We start from the raw sequence: 25190 nt of genomic DNA on the forward strand, positions 1-25190 counted from the left end.
CAGCAGCAGCTTTCCCCCTCACAGCAGCAGGCTCAGGTAGAGCAGCCTGTGCCCATCCACACTCCTCCTCCTCACTGACACAGCGGAGATGATTAGAGGAGCATTGTACCCAGTGTTTGGTGGTACCAGGTCATTTTTACACTTAGAATCAGTTTTCATCTGCTTTCTTGGAGCTGTGGCCATTTTTAGGCAAATAACACTTTTTGCTCTTTTTTTGTCAGTGCTAAATATTTTCTAAGTATAAATTTGATTCAGTGCATGATGCTAAACTCCAAAGACATGTTTGAGTGACAGTTTAAGCAGTTCATTTTATTGGAGATTGGGTTTTAACAGCTAATCATGGTCACATTATTTTAACAGTAAACACTGCAAGCTGTTTGAGCAGGACTTGCCAGAAATGTGGCTCCACAGCACAGGAATGGTTTGTTGTTTTGTCCTGTATTTTACAGATCAAAGGTCTTTGAGTCAAACAAATAAAATGTCAGTGTTTTAGAGGAAAGTGACAGAAAACCAAAGGAAACAAAGCACACACAAACTTTGTTTCTGTCTTTATTATTGGTATGAAATTCAGATTTGAAACCAGACATCTTGCTAGAAGTTGGTTTCCAAAGGTCGTTGCCTCCCTGTCATAGGGACAGTTTCGCTGCTGCAGTCAGTGAACACCACAGAAACAGATGGGTCTACTGCGAGGCTCCTCTGGCTTTTATGTTTAAACCTCAGGTTAAAACAAGCACTGTGACAAAGTTGTTTTCATTGTTGATTGAAATGATGATTATTTTCAATTGATCACTGTTTACTAAAAATGACACCTTTGGGCATCTTCAAAACCCAAAAACATTCAGTTTACGAGAGTATGAAACAGAAAAGCAGCAAGTGTTAGCGTTGAACAGAGTGGAAACATTTTTGGCACCTTAAAGTAATCAGTTGATCGACTGATTGTTTCAGCTCTAGTTTAAACCAGCAGACATCAGCTTCGCTGTCCGCTGTGTAAATCTGCTCAGGACTGAACATGTTAACACAGACAGCGATGCAGTGAGTCTCTTATGTGAATGTAGTAGAGGAAAGGCACTAAATGTTGTGATTCGTTTTGTGTGTGTGTACACGGGTGTGAATCATGGTGCTGGCTTGAGTTTTATTTCCGCATCTGACTGTTATGGTGTTTAATCCTGATGGTTGCAGAGCTGATTTGAGTCTTTGGACACTCCTTTTTATACTTCACTGAGCTATTAATTTTAATAAAGGGTGTTTTCTTCGGCTACACTAAAGGGCATATTGTTTCTAACTGAACACTTCTTGCTCTGCAGTTCGTAACAGGATCTGAACGTCTCCCTTTGCTCTTTAGTAACATGTTTCAAAATGAACCTGCTGCTTCATTTTGATAGCCTGTTTACACACTCCCATGTGTGAAGGTCTGCACTGGCAGCAGAAATACACTTTGATAACAACAGAAGATATTTCAAGCATAAAAAAATGTCCTCATTAGTAGGAGGGACTCTGTTAAGGTTAGTGTTCTTCAAGGATTAATACAAGGAATGTTTGTGCAGATATTAAACTTTTTGTATGTTAGAATGAGCTTCTTGTGTTTTTACTTTACCTTTGCAACAGGAAAACACTTTGAGTCGAACCTGCTTTAAGACGTGACAGTGTGTAATACATTCTATTTTGCAATTCATTAAACAAAGTTAATAAAGATGATATCTACAGCTCCTGTGACTGTCAGTGAAGCCCTTTTCTGTTTAATTTTTCAGTTGAAATATCAAGTTTTTAGTGTTGGAAACATTGTGAAAACTGCACAGCATGCATTAGAGAAGACCCCCTGCTGATAGCTCAGACCTCAACCAGCGCAGCATTGGCCTATTAAAATGGGTTATTTTAATAGTTAAAAATGAATCCAGTTCAGAATCTGCATCAGGGAGACATCTTAGTCTGTTACAGAAGCTGTAATAAACTCTTGTAACCTGAGAAACAGTTGAGGCAGCGGCCTGTCTAATGCAGATCAGACAAGTAGTCCTGGACCCATAAGCAAAAAAACAAGCTAGATAGAATTAACTGCAGAAAAAATGCTGATACACTGAGACTGAACAGCCAAAAGAAAAATCCCTTTATTCTTTCAGCCTGACTCATAATTAAACCTCTTTTTCATCACTCTTATTGTCTTCGTCTGTGCACCCTCAGTCCGTGGTTGTCATGGATTTTCCGGGTGGCGTGCCAGAATTGGACAGTGACATGGCCGACATCACCCAGAGCTTCCCAACAGAGAGCATGCTGGGAGGGGAGGAGGATGGCGACCTGTTGGCGGGGGAGATGGACACAACAGGCGGGAAGCTTGGAGGTTTGATCTACGCAGAGCATGACAGCGGCGCTGCCTCCAGCCACATAGCGTCAACATTGGGGATTAACCCCCACACCCTCCAGGTAGAGTCAGACACTTGCCCACAGACAGGATGTGTCAGACTGCCACCAGGACACAAATGGAATCATCATCTTTTGTCGGCAGATCATGAAGGCGTCTCTGTTTGCTGAAGATGAGGAGGAGGGTGACATGTTTCAGGATCAGGGAGTGATGAAGGTCTCTGCTGACGTTTCATCTCCTCGTGTCGTCCTGCCGGGAGCTCAGGGCCGACCCTCCGGTACGAAGCACAGAGCTCTGTCCACCTTGTGTGTTTTTGTGCCAGATTTATTTATTTAGGGAAGTTTCACAGTTCAATTCACAAAGGTCTTCAGTTTACTATGATGAACACATTTGAGAAACTGGAACTGGAGGATTTTTGTGCACTTTTCCTGATAATTTTAATAATTAACTAAATGTATGTTCTGCAGTGGGTGGTCTCCTTCAGGCCCATTTTACCTCCGGCTTCCTCTCTCAGTACTCCGACTCTCCCCGCCCTCCTCCTCTGTCCTGGGCTTCTCCGGCGGCAGTTGAACCATCCCGGTCTTCACACTGGGGGGGACCAGGCCCCTCCTCCTTCCTGCTCCCCCCTCGAGCTCCAGAGCCTTCGATCAAGACGGTTGGTGTGCGGCGGCTGGGTGGCCCTGTCCCGCTCAAAAAGTCGGTCACTCAGGGGAAGGTTGGTACTGTAACAGAGAATTGTTTGTTTTGCGATGTCTGAATGCCAACACAGCCACATCACTCTCCAAGATGCCTAACAAAATCTTGGAACAAAGATCATGTGCTGTTTTTCTTCTTGTGTTTATTCTCCACCAGCCCCAGTGCAGTTCTGCAATCTGTGACTCCTTTTCTCAAAACACTGATTGGGGATCTTCTCAATCCTCATAGCATTTTTTTTTTTTACATGTTGGCCTTGATTTTGGGGAACTTTTTGCTCAGTTGCCAAGATGAGCCTCCAGCTTTTTGAAACGTGTTGCTAATCAACTGCGATGAAAATGGTCGAGCGCAAGCATTTGTTTGTTCTTATCAGAGAAATTCCCTTGAGGCGCCTGCACCACATTCACTTCTATCCTTTATTTCTTGTCTCCACGATGGCAGACAAACCTGGAACGGTAAAGCAGAAGTCATGAATAACTAAGTATTCTGAGGAAAAAGTTGCCTTTTATTTCAGTTCAGATTGAGATCCCCCCTCCAACGGACGACTGTGGGGTTTGAAGGATGTTTCTCCACAATAATTTATGTCGAGCGTTGTTGTTTTGCAGGTAAAATACCTGATGGATGCAGGGCTGTTTGCTGGTCGGTCCTTTCGGGTGGGGTGGGGTCCCGGCTGGACTTTGGCACACTGTGGCCACCGGCTGAGCTCGCTGTCCTCCAAACAGCTTGACCAACAAGAACTGACCACCAAGGCCGACTTCAACTTCCTGCCGAAACCTGCTGGGAGCAAGCCGTAAGACACACACGGTTGTACTGTTCAATGCATAGCATCATGACATTTATGAACAGCCAAGACTTTGTTTTGTTGTATGTCTTTCTTCATAGATCACAATCATTTATTCTTCACAGATAATAAACTGTTCAGTTACTTGATCGGACATCCTGTGACCTGGAAATGACAATCACTCATGAAAATCCAACTGATTATCTGAAGCATTTTTTTGTCATATTGAAAGTTATTTTGGCTGATGTTTCTACCAGTAAAACATGTTCTCGTCACAGTTATCACCAGTTTTTATTGCCATTGGAAACATATTGGTTGTTATGAGCATGTGCTTAGTACAATATGAAGCATGTGAAAGACAAATTAAAACCTGGCAACAAACATTAAGTTCAAAGTGTACTGAGACAAATATTTACAGTTAAAGTGAAGAACATATCTGAACTTTAAGACAACTTCCACACAAAACATAAATCAGACTCACAAAAGGAAACATAACTCGACACGACTCTGGTGTTGTTCTTTGCTGCTGTCTCCTCTAGGCTGATAGAAAGCCCCTACAAGGTGGTGCTGGAGCAGCTGGTGGCTCTGGAACCTCCAGCAGTGAAGGCCAGCGAGGAGCAGGAGTGTGAAGCGAGCCAAGCGGTGCTGCAACACCCCCTGGAGATCTGTCTGAAGCACAGCACCGTCAGCTCCACAGACGAGTCTGCCTGCCCCCTGGTCCGGCCGCAGCCTGGTGTGGCAGCGCTGCATGAGTACGCCGAGTGGATCGTTGACCTGAGGGCCAAGCAGGGCGATGCAGACCGTAAGTGGTGGAGTGATCAGAAATGATTTGCAGAAGTTAGACACCAGCCAATTGATCTGGGTTGAGTTCATTGAAACTGTATAAATTGACACAACACTAGGGTGTAAGGGTGCTTTCACACCTACAGCGTTTAGTTCGATTGAATTGAACTAGAGTTGTCTGGTGTGAACACGGTAATCGCACTCGAGTGCGCACCAAAGTAACCGCACCGAGACCCCCAAAATGAGGTAGTCTCGATCCACATCATCTAGCGAACTCAGGTGCGGTCCTCCTGGTGAGAACGCGTACCGAACCAAAGTGGGACCAAAGGCCGTGGATGATTGATTTGAGGGCATTGGATTATGGGTAGATTTTATTTCCTGTCACCGAAAACATGCGCCAGGATGAATCGTGGGCAAACTGTATGACTTGGTTTCAGTGATAAATGCAAGTAACGTAATACAAAATAACCAGGGCGAGGCCCAACCCGCGTATGTTGACCTCCATCCTCTCTCGTCACAGAAATGTGGGCGTTCTTCCTTTATTTACCTTTTCTGTTCTCGCGGCAGACACATCTGACCAATAAGCAGAGAGAACGTTCTTGCGTAGTTTTACGTGATGTGTTTTGGTGCGCTTGGATTTTTCTGTGTGTGAAATGAAACCGAACCAAGGAGACATTGCTACATGTTTACAAACTCGTCAACTGATTCGGACCAAGGCAAACGAATTAAGGTGTGAAAGCACCCTAAAGAGTCTCCACTTAATTTAAGATGAGTTGCCAGGACTCCTGGCGTCTCTTGTTGTATTCCTCAGCCTTACTGCAGACAGTGACAACAGCACATTTATTCCAGTTATCTGATACTGCTCTCTCATATTCAACAGATGATGGTGCATAATGGTTCAGATGATAAAATGTTTGGCAGAACATTTCCCCCTAACACAAACGTCTTTAGTGTTTATGTATAACCATGCAGTGTCATGTCACCTTTGTGAGTGGTGGTTGGGGAGATGAAGACCATCTACTGGGCGTTCAGACTCCAGACACAACTCCCTGCTGTGTTTTAACATGTGGTGCTGCGTTGGTCAGGGGTGTCATACAGCTATGTTAGGATGAGTCCATGTGAGCAGCTTCATTAACGTTTCTAGCCTGTGAGTTTCCGTTGGTTTGGTTAGCCATGCTGCTAATATAGCCTGCTCTACCTTAGCACCAATTCTGTCTCCAGTGTGTCGGCACTGGTAGATAAAAACCACAGTTTAACATCCAGTACTAACAAAAATGCACAGCGTGTCATGGTGCATTATCTGTGGCCCAAATTTGACAGTGAATGCTCATGCTAACAAGGTAAACACAAGAGTTGTCTTCTGGTGAGTGTCCACGTCCCGATCATCCCCCGTGATTGATCAATGCAGTGCCTTTGCCGGATGATGTCACCGTCCAGTACGGCAAAAGTTGAACCAGATCCAGTGTTTTTGCCACATGAGGTTGTGTCATTTTGCTAGAACCCCCTGCGGTGTTGGTGCCAGCTGTGTTGAACGCAGTCCCCCATAGAAATGAATGGAGAGGTTTGCGTTTTTTTCACATCTTTGAAACTCAGTCTGACCACGGCCTTAGAGCCCTGGCACACAGTCCTTGTGGAGATTTGTTCCTGACGTCAGTCATCTCTGTTAAATGATGAAGCCTCCATCTTGAATGTTCCATTTACAGATAAACCCCACTAATCCAGAAAACCTTTGCAGCTGGAGTGTAAGCTGCTATTTCAGAATGAAAACAGTTGAGAAGATACCTGATACGTTACTGTAATAACATTTCAAAGTAAGACTAGAGCAGCGACAGTCGTGTGGTAGTGTTAAAGTGAAGACATCTTTGTGTCTGTATGTGGCGCACACACCAGCAGCTCTTTCTTTGCAACAGGGGCAGATTTCAGTTCCTGTCAGTCAGACCTTTAAGAGATGTGCTTCTGCCCTGTCTTTATAATCCTCTCTCTCTCCCCCCAGCTGTCCTAGGTTACTGGGCTGAAGTCTGGACCCTGTGTGAGGCCCTGTGGGGCTGGTTGGGTCCCGCAGACCAGGAGCCAGACATAGAGACTCTCAGCGGCTATGAGCAGCAGCTGGAGAGGAGGCGGACCTTCTCAACCTGGCTGTCCCACGGCGCCACCTGCAGGGTGGAGGAGGAGGTGGCTCTGGTGGGCAAGGGTCGTCACACAGAGGCCATCTTCAGCTATCTGACAGGCAACCGCATCAGTGAGGCGTGTCGGCTCGCACAGAAGGAGGGTGAGGAGTGGGAGTGGAGGGGGGGAACAGTGAGGAGCTAGTTCAGTGTGTACAGGGTTAAACAGCATGTCAGCAGCAGCTACAGTCCCACTGTTTCGCTCAATCTGATCAGTGTGGAAAGATGATTTAAGTCAGTCATACTCACGCCACAAGTGAAGCTCTAGCTGGTGCATGTTGGTTGAATCTGTTCTGTCGGAGGGTCATGAGGCAGGCGGCCCGACTCCATACAAGTCCTACCATCAGTGCTAACATCCAGCTGTTCCCTCCTCCAGGAGACCACCGTCTGTCCCTGCTGCTGTCCCAGGCTGTGGGCTCTCAGTACTGCCGGGACCTGCTGGCCTTGCAGCTCGCTGACTGGAATCGCACGCAGAACGACTGCTACCTGCCTGAGGAACGACTTCGCATCTTCACACTGCTCGCCGGAAAACCCGTATGACACCTTTTAGTTTGTTTGTCTAAAGACGACAGAGAGAAAAGAGTTTACTGAGTGATTTACATGTGATGAAAGATTCACCTTAAAAATTAAACACAGACAGCAAGGACAGGAGCAGCTGCTCATTTTATGGATTGGTTCACTGTGCAGTTCATATAGGCTACAATCACTTCTTGCCATTTAAATGGTCAAGAATCTTAAGGAATTTAAACTGCATTTAAAAAAAATAAAAAATAAAAACTTGAGACACAGTTTCCTACCGGTGGTCCTCAGATGGACCAGTCACAGCGGAAGTGTTTGTGAAGCACTGGAGGTTCACCTTGACTTTGTCCAGTGAACAAAGTTGCAGTTTAACCACCATAGTATGAAATAGAAGCGCAGTGCTGCTGCAGTGAAAACAGGGTGTGGTGGAAAAGCAGTAAGTGTGAATACTGTCAGATTGCCATGATGGTAAGACGCTGCCTCGCTGTGTCTGGCACTGTAGTTCCTAGAGAAAGGGCATTGTCTGTGGCAGGAGACAGCGTTTTTCTACTACAGGAACCAATGAATCATGTGATGTGCAACAATTAGCTAGTAACAGAGGCTGTATGACCAGGTTATCACACAGCTGTTGAGCAGGCAGAACACAGACCAGCAGAAATGAGATGTCTTTGCTGCTTTGTAAAGACTCACTAGGGAGCGTTATAGAGAGCGCTTGGTTTAATGTAAGGGATCTCCCAACAGAATCAATGTCACGTGAGGCTGAGACCGCACAGGGATCTGACTCGCCCACAGAACGATTTGTCATTCAGCCCTACTAGAGAATATATTTTTTTTAAGATTTGATTTAAACCTGAGACCCCTTGAATGAACAAAAGTTCTGTACTTAGTGTTCTTCCAGTTATTTAATTAATAAAAGGAAAACGGTTATAATTGTGTATTTGTTTCCTTTTTTTCTGATCTGAAGATGATCCATGGCTGAGAAACTGACATGATCTGTTGCAGTCCTAGTCACCATGTTTAAAGTCTGTTCTCTGATGTTGAGGTGTTTCCTCTGTCTCTGCAGGTGTGGCAGTCGTCCGACTCGGAGGTGAATGTGTGCACTCACCTGGACTGGAAACGCAGCATGGCCGTCCACCTCTGGTTCATGTTGCCCCCGACCGCATCGGTGGCAGACGCCCTTGCCAAATATGAAGCTGCCTTCCAGGTGAGCTGCTGTGGATTGCACTGCTGCTTCTCACTCTGTGGTCATGGTATCAGAACACAGACTGGTGTCTTTCTCCTCATCAGTTTTGTGTTCCTCCTGCAGGGCTCCTGTGAGGCCGGGAAGTATGCCTGTTCCCCACTGCCTCCGTACCTGGAGAAGGAGCAGCTATATGTTGAGGAGGAGGAGTCTAACCGGCCGCTGTATGATCTGTGCTTCCACCTGCTTAAGCTCTACAGTGACAGGTAAACCACCCCTCCCTCCCTTGCCTGTCTGCAGCAGAAACACCAGCCTGGTGGTGCACAGACGGTGTGGTGGACCTGATGTAAGCTCTGGTGTCACCCAGCCCTGCAACACCATCCTGTGCTAGATGTCTCCTTCACGTGTGTCATTAGAAAAGAGTGTCACTGAACCAAAAAAAAAACTTGACTCCCCCACAAATGTGTTTTCCTGAGTTGGATAAAAATTCAGAATGATGGAAAACACCAGTGCAGATTCACATGAACACAAACAGAGAAAGTCACCAGACTTGTGCTTCAGTAGAGTTTTGTGGTGAGACTGGATGCAGACATTTTGCAACTGTTTTCATAAACTGGGGACCAACCTTGATGTGTGAAACAGCGGAATGCGCCTTTAATGCTTGACTTGTGTGCTCATGCAGACACTACCCCCTGCAGCAGCTGCTGGACCCTCTGACGGTCACCTGGGAGCGTCTGGATTACCGTCTGAGCTGGCACCTGTGGGGCGTCCTCCAGGCGCTGCACTACAGCCACCTGAGTGCCTCACGGGAGGGACTCCTCCACACCAGCTACGCCGCACAGCTGGAGAGCGCTGGCCTGTGGCACATGGCCATCTTCATTCTGCTGCACATCCCTGACCACACGTATGTTCCCTTGGTCTTTACTTGCTAACACACAAAATAAAACTGGACTAAATGTAGCAGGTACAGTTCCTCCACCTGTCCAGCAAAAGTTACAGGAAGTTAGATAGAATGTGGTGAAAACAAAAACGTTGATCTGACACAGAAGATTCAGTCATAAAAAAAAAAAGAGGTTTGCAGTAAAGATCAGCATTCCAGTCGTTTTCCAGTTGTATATTTCATCACTGAAGATTTCTTTGTGTTAAAGTCTTGTTCCCGTGAGCCGAGTGTATCGTCACACCCCTTTTTGTTTCATATCATGACCTTCATATTTGAGGGACCTTTTTAATTGTTTTTGATTTGGTAAAATGTGAGATCTGAGGGTAGACTTGTCGTCCTGGTGAAAGAACATCTGATTGTTTCTGATATTTTGTCTACCTCAATAACCAGTCGTTACATTTATTACTTAAATGTCTCACAGTTGCAGAGATTTCTGTATAGTTGTGTTTTTGTGTGTTTCAAAAAAAAGTTTGTTTTTTTTTATCAAAAACTGTGTTGAAACAAAAACCTGGTCATTTTCTGTATTAGTATTTTCAGCAGTTTCCATACAGAGATTAAACCAACAATGAATTCCTCACAGTTAGTCCGTTGGGCCTGTCTCTTTCCTTTCATTACTTGTTTCCTGGTCGTTTTTAACTTTATTCTTTGGCTCCAGCTCATCGTCCCTTTAGAGAAACTCCTCCAACCTGGTTTATTTCTCCCTGTGTGTGCTCAGTCAGCGGGAGCGAGCGGTGAAGGAGACGCTGACCCTCTACTGCCCCCTGCAGGAGACGGGTGAGTCTGTCCAGAGGGAGCGCTTCCTGACCGAGAGACTGCTGATCCCAGAGCAGTGGATCCACGAGGCCAAGGCCATGCGAGCCCGCCGAGACGCTGACACGCACCAGGAGGCCCTGCACCTGTACCGAGCTGGGTACTGGAACCAGTGTCACCGGCTGCTGATCCAACACCTGGCCTCAGGTGCACCCAGTGTTCCCTGTTGTTAACTAGCAGATCAGTTTCAATTGGTTTCCACACAGATTAATGTCCTCATGGGCCTGAGCTGCCATTTCATGCTGCCAGGTCAGTTTAGTGATTGTGGTTTCTTCGTGACAAATCAGAAAGTATTTCCAGTGACACGAAGAGAAAAAGGACCAGAAAACAGATATGTGGCAGTTTGTTTTCAAACAGCAGCGTGGTACTGCTGAAATTTCTTTTTTTTTTTTTTTTTTTTTTGAGGGAAGTGGCGTTAGTTTCTGTCTCTGTCGTGCTCATCCAAGTGAACTGTCTGTTATGTATAATTAATTTTCTCCTCTCTCCCAGTTTATTTTTATCGCCCACTTTTAACCATTCCTTCAAAGGACCCCTCCCCCGCTTCCATCCTCCACAGTGCTTGCTGAAAGTGACAGCTGCTCGGGTACGGGGGATGCTTTTTGAAGCAGGCACTAAAAAGGCCACTCACTCAAGACGCCTTGGAAGAGAAAAATCTTTCTGACAATATCAAAAGCATGCTTGCTAATCTGGGTGAAAATTGAAAATAAGCTCACTTTTCACTGTAGGCTGTGCTGCCTGCTGGGGAACAAAATTTACATGGTCTCCTTTTGTTCAGAGGCCCTTGATTAGTTTGATTGAAATGTAAAGCAGGGTGAGAGACTGACTTAACTAGGGCATGGAGAAATTGTCTTGTTCACTGATTTGCAGGCACTTTGTTTTATTGATGGGAGGACTGTGTTAAAGTCAAATCGACAGTCTCCTGTACTTTTGTGCAATGGGCCCTCATCCAAACCAAAGTCAGACTGTTGTTGTTTGCTTCATTTATGCCTAAGTTTTTACTATGTTGAAAGGAAAGTGGCAGTTTGTTTGATGTAAGTGAAACTAGAACTCAAGTGAAAACTGATAAAATAAAAATACCGGAATTGTAGAGAAAAGCTGTGAAAGAGAAACAGACACTCATTAAACTAAGCAGCCGCCCACACAGTAAATACAGTACCTGATGTGATGCGTGCATATAGACATAGAGCAGCCATACTGCATACAGAGACTTCTGGCGGCTATCAGCTCTCAGATGAAAACTGTAAAAAATAAATAAATAAAAGACCTCTAAACTGAAGAGCCGTGGTCAGGTCCGTTTTGGACAAGTAGTTTAGAGTCGAAGCCTTGGTTCAACAGGGAGGGACTCGGAAAATGAGAGTTTTAGACTCATTACACTGAATTCAGCTTATTCCCATCTGTTTTTGTGTACCTCTTGTAGACTGCATCATCAACGACAACCACGACTACCTGCTGGAGTTCCTGGAGGGTCTGGCTGTCCCTGACCACAGCGCCACCATCCAGGACTGGGACACTGCAGGGAGGGTCTACCTGGACTACATCCGCGTCATAAAGACTCTGCAGGACATCCAGCAGGTACAGTGGGGACTTAAATACCGTTGGCACGGTGCCTCTAGAAGTACGTATGTCATGTAAATCCGAGGTGAGAAGAGTCTATCAGTGTCCTGCTGATCCTGAATCAAACTTCCTGCAGCTGCCTTTCACAGTAAAAGCCTCCCAGCAAAGATAATTAAGCTGTGCAGTTTTGATTGCGAAGCAGATACAGAAGTGTTGTTTGAATCGATGTTAATGACCTGGAAGCATTTGAGACGGCTACGATACAAAGTACTGGGCAGTTGATTGTGTTACTGGTTAGCATACTGGGACGGTCAATCTGGAGCAGTTTGATAAAGAGCGATCGCCACAGTTTGCCTAAACCTCCACGATCACAATTCATTAAATGAGATGAAGAAAACAGCTTGACTTACAGAACGGAAGACTTCAGATTAATTACTGTAGAAAAAGTAGCAGTGCACATCTTTCAAACGGGTAAAGTCCTACTTTAGAAATGTACTTGGTTAAAGTGCAGAAGTACAGTCCTGGCACAAGATGTACTTAAACTATAAAAGTACTTACGCTGTAGCTGGTTAGTGTAGAGCTAGTTTTAAGTGCTTTGTATACTTCTCAGTGGTCAGCGTTCATCACTGTGTGTCAAGTCTAAAGCTATAATACGAAGGTGGCGCAGTACAGTATTCTATGAATTATAGTGGTATAGAAATGTTTAGTATAAAATTAAAGTTGGAGTTGTGTACATGAGTAAACATACTTGGTGGGTACAAGATGCAGACGTAATGCAGTGTTTGTTTCCTCCTCACTGGCAGGCGGACAACGCCGGTTACAAGCTGGAGCATCTCTACACCAACGTGACATCTCTGTGCAGCAGAATCGAGCTCCTGCCCTGCAGCACGGCCAGGGACCGCCTTGCCCAATCAGGTAAGAGCGCTGCCGGCCCATAGCCACCAGATGTAACTGGTGACAAAAAGCTGAAGTGTTTTCCTCCCAGCAGCTCGATTCACTCACATACTGTATCTGTGCTGTGACTGACTGATGTAGGTGAAGCTAAGGATCAGATTTAGGACTAGAGTTAAATTTGTCATGGAGATGTAATTTCTCAGCAGGTGAAACATTTGAACAGAACAGTGTTGGATTATATCACCTGATACAGGGCTCAGCTACTGATTGATTTGATTATTAACCTGAGTAAACTACTGGTTATTAATAAATGATTAGTCTAAGAAATATCAACAAGCAAAGCAAAGCAAATGCCCACGGCGACATCTTAAAATGGCTCGAGTTATCTGTTCACCAGGCCAAAGCTCAGATTTCATTAACTACCCTGTCACAAAAGTAAGGATTTACATTTATTAGCACCTTTCAAAATAAAGGTTAGAGTTCTTCACAAACAAGGCAGCAAATTTCCACTCAGCAAAAGTCTGACTTCTTCTGGAAAGTGACAGAAAACATTGATCGATTACTGAAGTAGTTTGGCAAAGTAGGTTTACCACCCCCCCACCCCCAAATCAGCTGTGATTAGCCATCTGATTGCTGCTGGCATTTCCTGTCACCAGTTTATCTGACACTGGAAAACAGAAGCTGCGGGCCGGCAGGTTCAGGACGACAGTGTTGAGGCTGTGGTTAACTGAAGCTGTTGTCAGCTTCTCAGCCAGTCAGAGCTCAGCAGTTACTGCAGGTTTAAAGCATGAAGCCAGTGATGTTGTATGGTTGTGAATGTGGTGTTCTCACTGTGATGAAACAAAAATTCTCTCTTCAAAGACAAAAATGAAAACCCGGCCCCCCTCCCTCTATGCAGAAATGGCGAAACGTGTTGCCAACATCCTGCGTGTGGTGCTGAGCCTGCAGCAGGGCGACGCGGCGTCTGCCTCCCTCAGCCTCCCACTTGCTCAGCTGGTGCCACACGTCACCCGCCTGCCGATGCCAGAGGACTACACGCTGGAGGAGCTGCGAGGCCTCACCCAATCATACCTGCGACAGCTCGTCGTCAGCCAATGAGAGCGCAGCACAGCAGAAATACCACAGAGGTGTTGGGAATAAAACTATGAAAAGGTCTGTGGGTGTTGACTTTTCTGCTGCTCGGATGACATGAAATTCTGCTTCTGACACTTTCCAAAAACAAAAAAAAGGCTGCAAAAACGTTTATTTTGAGAGTAGTCCATTCTTCTCATTTCTGAGGCTCTGAGCACAGAGAGGAGCCATTTGTCAGCCTGGAGTTGATTCGCCTCAGTTTTGGACACTGTGTGTTTGAGCTGCTTTGGCGCCTTCAGCAGAAACCAGCACAAAGCTTGGCTCAGTCGTTCCTCACCCTGAGATGACTCTGATAGGCCAGCGAGGTTTGTATGTTTTATCCCACTTACCACAAAACACAGTTAGCCATTTACCACACCAGGTTTCTCTGTTTTAAAGCAGTGCTTCAAGGCCCTGAAAGAGGGACACAGGACAAGTATATGGGGGTGTAGGGGGGATTGACGAAAGCAACAGATCGGCTCTATTGTCTCTGACTGTGCTCAGAATTGCCCCCCGTTTTGTGTGAATTCATGGATTTTTTTTTTTATTTTTTTTATGCAACCAGTACTGAGTGTAGGATGATTTGGTTTGGTCTCAGGGGGTCACAAACCAAAATGTTTAGGAACCACTGATTTAGACATTTGAATCTACTTGTGTGCTGTAACCAGGCACCTACCGAGTCAGTAAATCACTGTGGACTCGCAAAACTCGCTTCACATTGAATGTTAGGTCTGATTTCTGTCAGAGTGGCATGTTACAGTTATGACTTCGGCTGATTTTGCAACTGATTGATCAGATTTTCTCAAATCCTCCAAACGTCAATTTAAACATTCTGTTTATTGTGAAAATTAGGCTCATTTCCTCTTTTTCTTCTGTGTTTGAAAAGCTTGTTTGCACCACGTTGTGCTTCTCAGCATGAAAACGTGCTGCATTACTGATCAATAACCTTTTCGATAACACGGCTTCTCAGTATTCTTCATTAAGACATTTGGTTTAATTACAAGTAAATAAAAACAGGCATTAGCGTAGCGTGCTCATCTGTCCATATGTGAATAAAGATGATTTATCTTATTAATGAAGAAGAGTGGTGGGGTACAAGCAGATTCCACGTGCACAGAGGTGGTTTTTGGAGAAAAACTCAACATGCAAAGTGTAAAATGCCTAATGGTCTATTTTTGTACATTCTTCTTCTGTTTGGTTTGAATGTAATGTGTGCACATAACCACAGACAAACAAACAGGCACTTCTTTAGAGACGTTATGGAGCGTTTCCTTTCAAAACGAGCTGCCAGCCACACACTACACTGGTGGTATATAAATATTGTATATTTTTTAAAAATCTAACCGGAAATATCAGGTAATTTTTACCCTCCACCTTTAATTATTGATACATTGGATGCAAAATGTTTTGGAATGAAACAATACAATTTTTGATTGATTTGGTTATTTTTGTTTTGCTTGTCAAGACTTTTTTTTGCCCCCAAAGTGAAATTGGTTTCTCAACAAGCAGGACGCTCTCTGTCTAGATGTAGTTTACATGGTTGTGTGTGTGTGTGTGTGTGTGCGTGCGCGCGCATGTTACCTGATGATTTTGTTTGATATTTTTTAATAAAGTTAAGTAGAAATAAATATTTGTTGTTTTTTTTTTCCCAAGATGTTTCTGGTTGTCAGGTTAGACTTTTTCAGCTAAAATCAGCCTCAGTGGGTGTTTCCATAGAACTCTATAAACAAAACGTTTCATGGGTTAGTTTTTGATTTTATTTATTAAAAGAGCGCTGTTTGCATTTTAGCAGAGGTTTCAAACAGGCCTTGAATAAAAATCAAAGGAATCCTAATTAAAATTCACCCAAAGCATTGATCAGTGGGAAGGTTTACATTGAAAACTCCACAGTGTGTGTTATTTTCCTCTCCAAACACCCTGGGATTGGTCATAGTAGCTGTATCCAGTTTCTGGGAAAATTGGTCTCCAGGTGGGTGTCTGTCCTGTTGGTGGTACTGAGATCCGTATTTCATCTTGAGCAGTCTGGAAATGCACATATTTAATGAGGATTCATCACAGAGACATTTTTGGGAGACATCTATGTGAAATTAATTTTTCTAATTTCTGATGTCCTGCACCAAGCGAGATACTGTATATAGTAACAAAAATGTGTACGTGACTTATACAACATTCACATTTGACTAATTTAAAAATGATAAAACAAAGTTAGTGTAGAAAACTATACGAATTCTGTAACTTCCATGCTTTTAAAGGTGAATAAATTGACCCTTAAGGTGCCGACAAATCCAGCTGACCTGAGATGACATGATGGCTCCAGGTGGTATCAAGGGTAAATCTTTCTTTGCCTTCTTTGCCACTTTGGGCTTCACTGGACCTGCAGCATCAGTCTGGACAAACCATCAAGACAGGGTTAAAACACGACTTTAGATTTTGGTCATCAATGTTGGAGTCAGGGGTCCTGGCAATCGGGCTTAGATCTCTTTGGTGGTGGTGTTTTATTTTTATTTTTAAGTGACCTTAGGTCAGTTTGGTAACAAAAAAAATCTATACATGACTTGCAAACAATTCATATGTTTGCCCCATGTTCCCACACAAAAACAAAGTTAAAATGCATACATATGTATACAGTTTTTATGTCTGTGTACAAAACTTAATTCTATAAGTTCCCTGCTTTAATGTGAATAAATTGACCCTTAAACTGTCAACAAATCCAGCTGACCTGAGATGACATGATGGGTCCAGGTGGCATCAGAGGTAAATCTTTCTTTGGCTTCTTTACCACTTTGGGCTTCACTGGACCTGCAGCATCAGTCTGGACAAACAGTCAGGACAGGGTTAAAACAACTGAATGCAACACCTAGAATTAATGAATGTTCTCAGAATTAATAGCATTAAGGCATGTTGTTCAGGGCAGTGACAGGGTAACTAAACAGTCTGAGGGTTCTGCCCAGTGTCTTAGCTGTACTTAGCACCGCACTCTTCTGGGCAGAGATCTCTGATGTTGTTCCTGGGATCTGTCAGTCACTTTTCTAGTCTAGAAGTCACAGCTCCAAGTGCTCCTACCACCACTGGGACCACTTTGGCTTTCACCTTCCACATCCTCTCCAGTTCCTCTTTCGGGCCCTGGTACTTCTTCAGCTTCTCATACTCCTTGATGTTGCTATCATTTGGAGCTGCTATGTCTATCACTACTACCTCCTTCTGTTCCTTGTCTGCTAACACGATGTCTGGTTGGCTGGCCAGTACTTTCCTGTCTGTCTGGATCTGGAAGTCCCACAGGATCTTAGCCCTGTTATTCTCCACAACCTTCTGAGGAGTCTCCCATCTGGATTTGGGAGGGTCTAAGCCCAGACTCAGCACAGATGTTTCTGTACACAGTGCCAGCCACTTGGTTGTGCCTTTCAGTGTGTGCTGTGACTGCCTGCATTTTACATCCTGCCACTATGTGTTGGACTGTTTCTGAGGCTTTTATTGTTGCTTGTATAGTCGGTTCTTCCAAGTCTTCTTCTGCATGGGTTGTAATATAATGGTCTATCTCCAGCTGTGATAGTACAGTATCTTGCTCTTCACTATGTTGAAGTGTTGGGTAACTAGGTTTTTGTCAGTTATTGTGGATGTTGGTTTTTTGTGTACCCATAGTTACCTCATTAATATACTGTAGTTACCTCAAGCAATCTTTCACCGGAAAGATTGATCAGATTGTCCTGGTTCCCCAGCATCTGAAGCAGACCTTGCTAATCCAGGCAATGTCTGAGCTGGCATGACACTGTTAGTTTGTGTCTCTCTCATACCGGAGGCAGGCGAGGTCAAGAGTAATGAGGTGTTTTACCTAAGGACCCCTACTGGAGGTATTTGATTTAGAGGGATTCAAACCCTGGTCTCTCGCCTGAAAGGTAGCATTCGTACCACCACATTATCCAGCTGCTTTGTGTGCGTTTATGTGCATGCAAAAGTAATTCTCTAAATTCTCTGCTGTATAATTGAATAAATTGACCCTTAAACTGTCAACTGTCAAAAAAATCTATACATGACTTGCAAACAATTCATATGTTTGCCCCATGTTCCCACACAAAAACAACTGAAAAATTAAAATGCATACATATGTAAACAGTTTTTATGTCTGTGTACAAAACTTGATTCTGTAAGTTCCCTGCTTTAATGTGAATAAATTGACCCTTAAGGTGCTGACAAATCCAGCTGACCTGAGATGACATGATGGCTCCAGGTGGTATCAAGGGTAAATCTTTCTTTGCCTTCTTTGCCACTTTGGGCTTCACTGGACCTGCAGCATCAGTCTGGACAAACCATCAAGACAGGGTTAAAACACGACTTTAGATTTTGGTCATCAATGTTGGAGTCAGGGGTCCTGGCAATCGGGCTTAGATCTCTTTGGTGGTGGTGTTTTTATTTTTATTTTTAAGTGATTTTAAGTCAGTTTGGTAAAAAATAAAAAAAATCTATACATGACTTGCAAACAATTCATACGTTTGCCCCATGTTCCCACACAAAAACAAAGTTAAAATGCATACATATGTACTATACAGTTTTTATGTCTGTGTACAAAACTTAACTCTATAAGTTCCCTGCTTTAATGTGAATAAATTGACCCTTAAGGTGCCGACAAATCCAGCTGACCTGAGATGACATGATGGCTCCAGGTGGTATCAAGGGTAAATCTTTCTTTGCCTTCTTTGCCACTTTGGGCTTCACTGGACCTACAGCATCAGTCTGGACAAACCATCAAGACAGGGTTAAAACACGACTTTAGATTTTGGTCATCAATGTTGGAGTCAGGGGTCCTGGCAATCGGGCTTAGATCTCTTTGGTGGTGGTGTTTTATTTTTAAGTGATCTTAAGTCAGTTTGGTAACAAAAAAAATCTATACATGACTTGCAAACAATTCATATGTTTGCCCCATGTTCCCACACAAAAACAACTGAAAAATTAAAATGCATACATATGTAAACAGTTTTTATGTCTGTGTACAAAACTTAATTCTATAAGTTCCCTGCTTTAATGTGAATAAATTGACCCTTAAACTGTCAACAAATCCAGCTGACCTGAGATGACATGATGGGTCCAGGTGGCATCAGAGGTAAATCTTTCTTTGGCTTCTTTACCACTTTGGGCTTCACTGGACCTGCAGCATCAGTCTGGACAAACAGTCAGGACAGGGTTAAAACAACTGAATGCAACACCTAGAATTAATGAATGTTCTCAGGATTAAGGGCAGTGACAGGGTAACTAAACACTGGTGCTGTTGCTGTCTGGATGGGGTTTGTGCACAGTAACAAACATGCAGAATCACTGGCTGCAGCCTTTAGAGCTCATCGTCTTGTCAGCAGCTCACTGATTGATACAAAGATTTTCACCTTCCTTTTTCTCTGGTTTGTGCATTGCACAGGATTCTGCCCAGATGGCCCGGCTGTGGCTTCAGCGCCCTGTTGGTCGCCGCCTTTCTGATTCTTGGGGGGTTTCTTCTTCTGGATACAAAAGCAGAGCATCAAAAAGCCAGGTCAGCTGGATTTGTTGACAGTTTAAACTATGTTTAGCTAAATTAATACAAGCATGGCTACATCACAGTCTAATGGTGTGAGGCTGTTTATCAAATGATTTGCGTCCCTCTTACCTTGTCAGCTTTGCCGCTCTTCTGTTGACCTGTAAGAGAGAAACAAAGACAGATATTTTTGTTCAATTTATGGCATAAGAAGTAACTATGCATCACTGTTTGCAGAAAATATTGTGCATTTTTTCCATTTCCAAGAGAAACTGTGTTAACATCTGTTCAAATAAAAAATCACCAAAATCTGTTATTTATCAAGGGGTGCCTAAACTTTTGCATAAGACTGTATGTTCTCTATATTTTTGTCCTCCCCAGCTACAGACATGAGAGGGTCAGAATATTAGGAACGTTGCCCCTTGTGAACTCTAGTTTTGATAAAATTAAGCTGACAGTAATCTAATGTTAAAAAAAATGAAACATGAGAAGGAAACTGGGGGTGTGAAAGCCTAAACCAACTGTTCACACCCCTCATTGTCTAAACTCACTCTTCTTGTCTTTCTGGCGTTGGTCCTTCAGTTTGTGCACAAAAGGTCGCAGCAGGCCCTGGACTGCAGCGTCCCTCCTGGGGATCTGATCCATGGCTTTATTTATTGCAAGGATGGACTCTTCTGTGCCCAAGTACTGGATGATAATTTGGGGCATCTCTTCCTTGACCTTCCCGGCCTTCACACCCTGGGGTATCTTCTCCAGGTAGGACAGCGTCTTCTTGAACTGCGCCTCATCCAGCTCCTCCAAGATGGAGGTCAGGGCTGTTTTCCACTTCATCTCCAGGTTTTTCAGAAACATCTGTAACACACATTTACATACATGCTGTGCACTGATGCAGTACTACTTCCACCAGTGTGTGTCTACAGGTGTCTGCACAGCTTATGTTCATAAACAGAGGTGGAAGAAGTACCGTGATCTTTATACTAAAGTAAAAGTATCAGTACTACACAGTAAAAGTACTCTGATATATGTCAAAGTCCTGCATTCAAAAACTTAATTACTTAAAGGTGTGTAAGAATTATTAGTTGAGAGTACATTTGTACTTAAGTAAATGTACGGTTACTTTCCACTCTTGTTTTTCTGTCTACTTTGTTTACTCAGAATATCACAAAGCTAATTTCAGATGCCATTTACTAATTTGAACTGTCTTCATGTTGAGCATTTTATTCAGTTTGTGTCTGTGTATGTGTTTGTTTTCTGTCCACAGAGGACATACATGAACAACAGTACTACACAGGAGTACTGGTCAGACACACAACATGAACAAGGGGAGGGTCCATCTCCAAAGCAAACTCCAGAGGCTGCACATATTATATTTACTCTGCATATGGGTGGCACTGGGAGATACTAGGCGTCCCAGCTCGTGCTCACGCACCATTGAGGACCTGATGACTGCTGAGTGGGTTTCACACACCTCAGTCAGAGGCAGCCCCGTCAGAGTCTCTACACTGCCCCCATCCTGTTTTGCACTTTTATTCACCAACACTGTGACACTTCACACCAGGTCAGCGTGAAGCGGAATAATGCTCAGTCCCCATGCGCATCAGCTGCAGAGCTTACTGTAAAGACGGACTGAGGGACTGGCACTGCAGTCACAGCAAAACAATGTCCATGCAGATAAACCCAGCAACAAGTTCAGTAACTAACAGTGAAACAGGAACCTCACACTCACCTTCAGTCTCAAAATGTTTTGTTTTCAGCTCTGCTGTGGCTCAGGATGAGAGGATGTGCTAATAAACTTAGCTGAAGTTAAAAATTCAGTTTCACACTCGATTCCTTTCTTCAAAAGTCTTTAAAACTCTGTTTTTGTCTTTTTAAAAAACTGGTTTCTTCAGAGGTGAACAGTCAAAATTCGCTCTCAGTGGCAGGAAGACACAAAGTCGTGCTTTTTTTCTTTTTCGTTTCCGTTCTTTCTGAATTTTGTTTGGTGGAGCCGCAGATGGCAGGTACCAACATAAATACAGACTCACCAACCTGTCTTCTGTCCAAGTTGTCTATGATAAGTGCTACCTAATATACCTGGGTGGGGATTTTAACTGTCAAACACATAAACTGTGCAGCTTTAATTTATAATCCTCATAACATCTAATTATAAATTCACAGTTTGCGACTCCACTGAACAATGGTTTAGCCTGTGTTTCCTGTTAAGATTCTGAGCAGAATGAATACTTCCTCTTTCAAGTGAGTGACAAAGTAAAAAACTGTAGTATTCTTCCTTGTGCTGTCAGCCGCATTAGTAAAAGTAGCAAAACCATCTTGTAAAAATATCCTGATACATGTAAAAATACTATGTTTAAATGCTATTTAAAAAAAAAAAAAAACCTTACTGAAATGTAATGGTGTTTAAGTTCTACTTTTGATGTTTTACTCAAGAAATAGTACAAAAGTACTAACAATAAGATACACTAAGTATCTTAAGTAAAAGTACTTATGTAGAGTGCAGAAAGTGTTGACTCCTTCACTTTTTGCACTTCATTATGTTTCATCCTCTACCATCAGTCGACGCTCACACAGTGGAAACATGCTGGAAGAAATGTCCCTAAATTTATTAAAACTGAAGCTTCTACTTCTTAAAAGTGTCTAGCGCCTCATTCAGTCTTGAGTAGAAGCTCCTTCAGCAACACTCACAGCTTCAGTCCTTCATGTGCAAGCCTCTACATGTGCTTCATTCCTGGACTTATGTAGCTGATCCCTTTCTTCCTGCAGATCCTCTTGGGCCCCGTCACACTGGTCGGGAGCTGGGCGAGACTCCTCAGGGCTCTTCACCTCTCTACAGAAGTCCTCAAGGGTGGTCCAGTACTGTGTCTTATGTTTCCCTGCCTCTTGTTTTCACGTGCTCCTTTGTTTTAGCCCTCAAAGAAGAGTCATAAGGAGCAGTGGCTGAGCTCTTCCCTGTGGGGTCCTCCCAGACCCCAGTGCCTCATTTAATGATGGCAGTTCAGTAAACGGACCAGACGAGCTGTCTGGGGTACGTCGGCAGGTTTGTCTGCGGTGTGTAGCATGGACTGCAGGTAACTGTTGTTGTGGGTACTGTCACGTCACTTGGCCTTGAATCTGCCTTGAAACACATGGAAAGTAACTACACTAAGTACATTTACTCAGGCACAGTACTTAAGTATGATTGTAAGGTATTGGCATGTTACTCACCTATTTTCATTTTCTGCTACTTTGCACTTCAGCTGCTACATTTTAGGGGCAAAAAGTACTTTTACTCCATTACATTTATTGCTAACTTCAGTTACTAGTTATTTTTCAGAATCAGATTAATTACACAAAAACCTTAACCCTACAGTAGAATAAAAGAGTTTATTGATCCCCAGTAGGAAATTCACTAACTACCCAGTGTTAGTTCCAATGATAGTATATAAGCTAATTTAATTAGCTCCACATTAAAGTGATGAAAAAATAATGCATCAATAATCAATGTAAAATGGGCCCTTCTATGTAATGACTGCTTTTACTTCTGGTACTTGAAGTATATTTTGATGCTAATACTTTTGTACTTTTACTTAAGTAACATTTTCAATGGCTGGCCCCTCGGGGACATTCAGAGCCTGGTCCTGAAGCCGCTGCAGTGTCTCCGCTGTTTGCTTCAGGTCACTGTGGAGCTGAATCCTCGGCCTCGGGTTTTCTCTCTGTGTCTGCCTGCATTCATGTTATCAGTATTTCCTGGGAAAAGACCAGGGCCGAAAATGTGTATGACTCTGACTGGGAACTGTGTAAATATGAAGCTGGTGCATCTTGCAGACCATTTGGTAGCAAGACGGCTTTTTAAAGGAGGACACACAAGGAAAGAATTTGTGAAACAGTGGCACATCTGTTTTGGTCTTGGCCTGTTCTGGCCAAACACGCGTGTTCATTCAGACTGAACTAAAACAGGTTCTCCTCATGATTACAAGAGACCAGGAGGAATTCCTTTTAATTCATCTCTTACCTCTGCCTGCAAAGCTTTTGGACCATTAGTGTACATTCAGGAACAACAAACTCCTCTATCTTGTGTTTACAACTGAGCTTCACAGATGTTTTCAACGAATTCAGTTGTCTAAAAATACCAAAGTAGCTAAAACATGCTCACCTTCTCCCTTTAGTTCAGGACATTGCTGAGTTGTACTGTCTCTCCCTGCAGTTTACCTCCCTGAGGTGGTGGTCTTGTTTTTCCACTGAGCTCTGTGGCCGTGCTTTTACGTTCTTCTTTTCCAACATTGGTTTCCTGTTTGCTCGGTGTTATGGGACTGCTTATAAACAGTTTTGTGTATTTATCTCAGTTGTTACACTTGTCAAAATTTGAACAGGACACTAGGGAGAAGGAGAGAGCTTCACCGGTCATAACAGTGTTGATATGTACATTTGAAGCGAAAGTGAAGAAATGTCCACAGACAGAGCTGTGATGAAGCTCAAAGACAGAAGCAGACAAATTAACCACTTCTGGAAAAAGAAAGTAAAGTACGGGCCACTGCATTTTTTTTTTAATTCTGACTTTTATCTCAGATTTCTAACTTTTTTTCTCAGAATTGTGACTTTAATCTCAGAAGTATGGATACCTGTAAGGATCCAAGTTCAGTGAGTGCCTTTGAGTCGTGCTGGAGAATAGCTACGTGCTGCCCAAAAATGTCATATGTTTGTAATGCCGCTTCTGGCCACCAGCGGAGTGTGGCAGCACTGAGCAACAGTGGAGCGCGCCATCTTGCTTCTTACACGGATTGCATTGAATGAGAGTTTCCCTCACTTTGTCGGACAAAGTCTTGTTCTGTTACTTTACATCTACCTTACATTGACGAAAATACCCCCGAACATTTGCTGAGACGTCCACCTACCGCCCAGTAATCATCTTTATATTAAGACCTAATATATTAAATAGCCATCCACGACTGTCCTGTATCACCCATACCAGCGTGTGTTTATCATCGTTAAGCCTATCAGCTTCTGAAACGGATAGGAGATGCTAACGTTAGTCACGTAACTCATTCATATAAGGTGGGCGTCTGAGCAATAAGTAGGATGGTAAAAGGTATGTTTGACGTAAGCTGCGATGGCCGAGTGGTTAAGGCGTTGGACTTGAAATCCAATGGGGTCTCCCCGCGCAGGTTCGAACCCTGCTCGCAGCGATCTTTATTATTGTGTTTTGTGTTGTTGACATACTCCGTTCCCCAGGGCGAGCACCCGGTTGAATCAACACACTTCTGAAATAGTTTGTACACAACACAGGTTGAACATTATCAACTGTATGAAGCAGATTTATTGCAGGTCTTTTGAATTACACTTATTTAGTTTGAGCTATATGGACTTATTAGATATACATAAGATGGAAGTAACAATTGCTTATTCTCATTACAGTAAAAAAGCTATTTTTGTGTACTTGCCCTTTTAACTTAACAGATTGGATCAAAATCTGTCCACACCTTGAGCACCAACCAATCAGATCACTGGAAAAACTGAGCGATTGTGCCTACTGGATCCCCTCAGGGTCAGAGTCTACATTAATGTGATAATTATCACATAGATATTTCTACAGATTACATAGTTCTACATATTGTTGTACTGTTTCAGACTTTCCAAATTTCTAACAAACTGAGGGAGTCTGCAGCCTTCATGATGGTCAACACCAGATTTTACATGCACAAGATCATTTGATTGTGGACTGAACTCCTAACTGTCGATGGTTTTACGGGCTCCGTCACTGCAGCTCAGAATTAGAGTCCAGCTTGTACTGGGCGTGCATTCAGTTGGTGTCTGCCAAGAAGGCTGCTAGCTAGTCACAAACTCACACACCTAATTTGAGGCTTTTGAGTGGTCAAACTGAGATAGCAGGGGTGGGTTTTAAACCTTATCCATTAGGCACTGGGGGTGTTGTAGTGGA

The 25190-nt window shown here is 43.5% G+C and overlaps 2 protein-coding genes and 1 non-coding gene across 8 annotated transcripts in view; 2 read left to right on the forward strand and 1 right to left on the reverse strand.

Annotated features, from left to right (window-relative positions):
• The window catches only part of nup98 (nucleoporin 98 and 96 precursor), a 33178-nt gene extending 18848 nt beyond the window's left edge, over positions 1-14330 (forward strand). The window contains 15 exon segments of the mRNA XM_020624297.1: positions 4-36; positions 2176-2415; positions 2498-2630; positions 2821-3068; positions 3652-3836; positions 4367-4629; positions 6604-6879; positions 7152-7309; positions 8358-8498; positions 8601-8740; positions 9157-9378; positions 10130-10371; positions 11642-11796; positions 12582-12693; positions 13571-14330. Of these exon segments, the coding sequence (XP_020479953.1) occupies positions 4-36; positions 2176-2415; positions 2498-2630; positions 2821-3068; positions 3652-3836; positions 4367-4629; positions 6604-6879; positions 7152-7309; positions 8358-8498; positions 8601-8740; positions 9157-9378; positions 10130-10371; positions 11642-11796; positions 12582-12693; positions 13571-13770 (2748 nt within the window). The 3' untranslated portion in view covers positions 13771-14330.
• A 1170-nt stretch (positions 14331-15500) lies between these two features.
• Positions 15501-23983, reverse strand: LOC109974219 (synapsin-1-like). 6 transcript variants are annotated; one of them, XM_020624310.1, is made up of 11 exons: positions 23875-23983; positions 23409-23629; positions 19831-20131; positions 19412-19440; positions 19155-19265; positions 18843-18935; positions 18418-18510; positions 17985-18077; positions 16502-16594; positions 16077-16169; positions 15504-15804 (listed from the first exon to the last, which is right to left on the reverse strand). In XM_020624310.1, the coding sequence occupies exons 3-11, from the start codon at positions 20129-20131 to the stop codon at positions 15679-15681; spliced, it is 1032 nt and encodes a 343-aa protein (XP_020479966.1). In that variant the 5' UTR covers positions 23409-23629; positions 23875-23983; the 3' UTR covers positions 15504-15678. The 6 variants fall into 6 exon arrangements, with proteins under 6 accessions (XP_020479969.1, XP_020479966.1, XP_020479965.1 ...); XM_020624309.1 differs by lacking the exon at positions 23875-23983 and having other exon boundaries at positions 23409-23692; XM_020624311.1 differs by lacking the exons at positions 23409-23629; positions 23875-23983 and adding an exon at positions 21006-21582 and having other exon boundaries at positions 19155-19262.
• Positions 23984-24356: 373 nt separating this feature from the next.
• trnas-uga (transfer RNA serine (anticodon UGA)) lies at positions 24357-24438 on the forward strand. Its single transcript has one exon. It is a non-coding gene; the product is annotated as a tRNA-Ser (tRNA).
• Positions 24439-25190: the final 752 nt, after the last annotated feature.

Source organism: Monopterus albus, unplaced genomic scaffold, assembly GCF_001952655.1.
Source record: "Monopterus albus unplaced genomic scaffold, M_albus_1.0 scaffold325.1, whole genome shotgun sequence".
Lineage (NCBI taxonomy): Eukaryota > Metazoa > Chordata > Actinopteri > Synbranchiformes > Synbranchidae > Monopterus > Monopterus albus.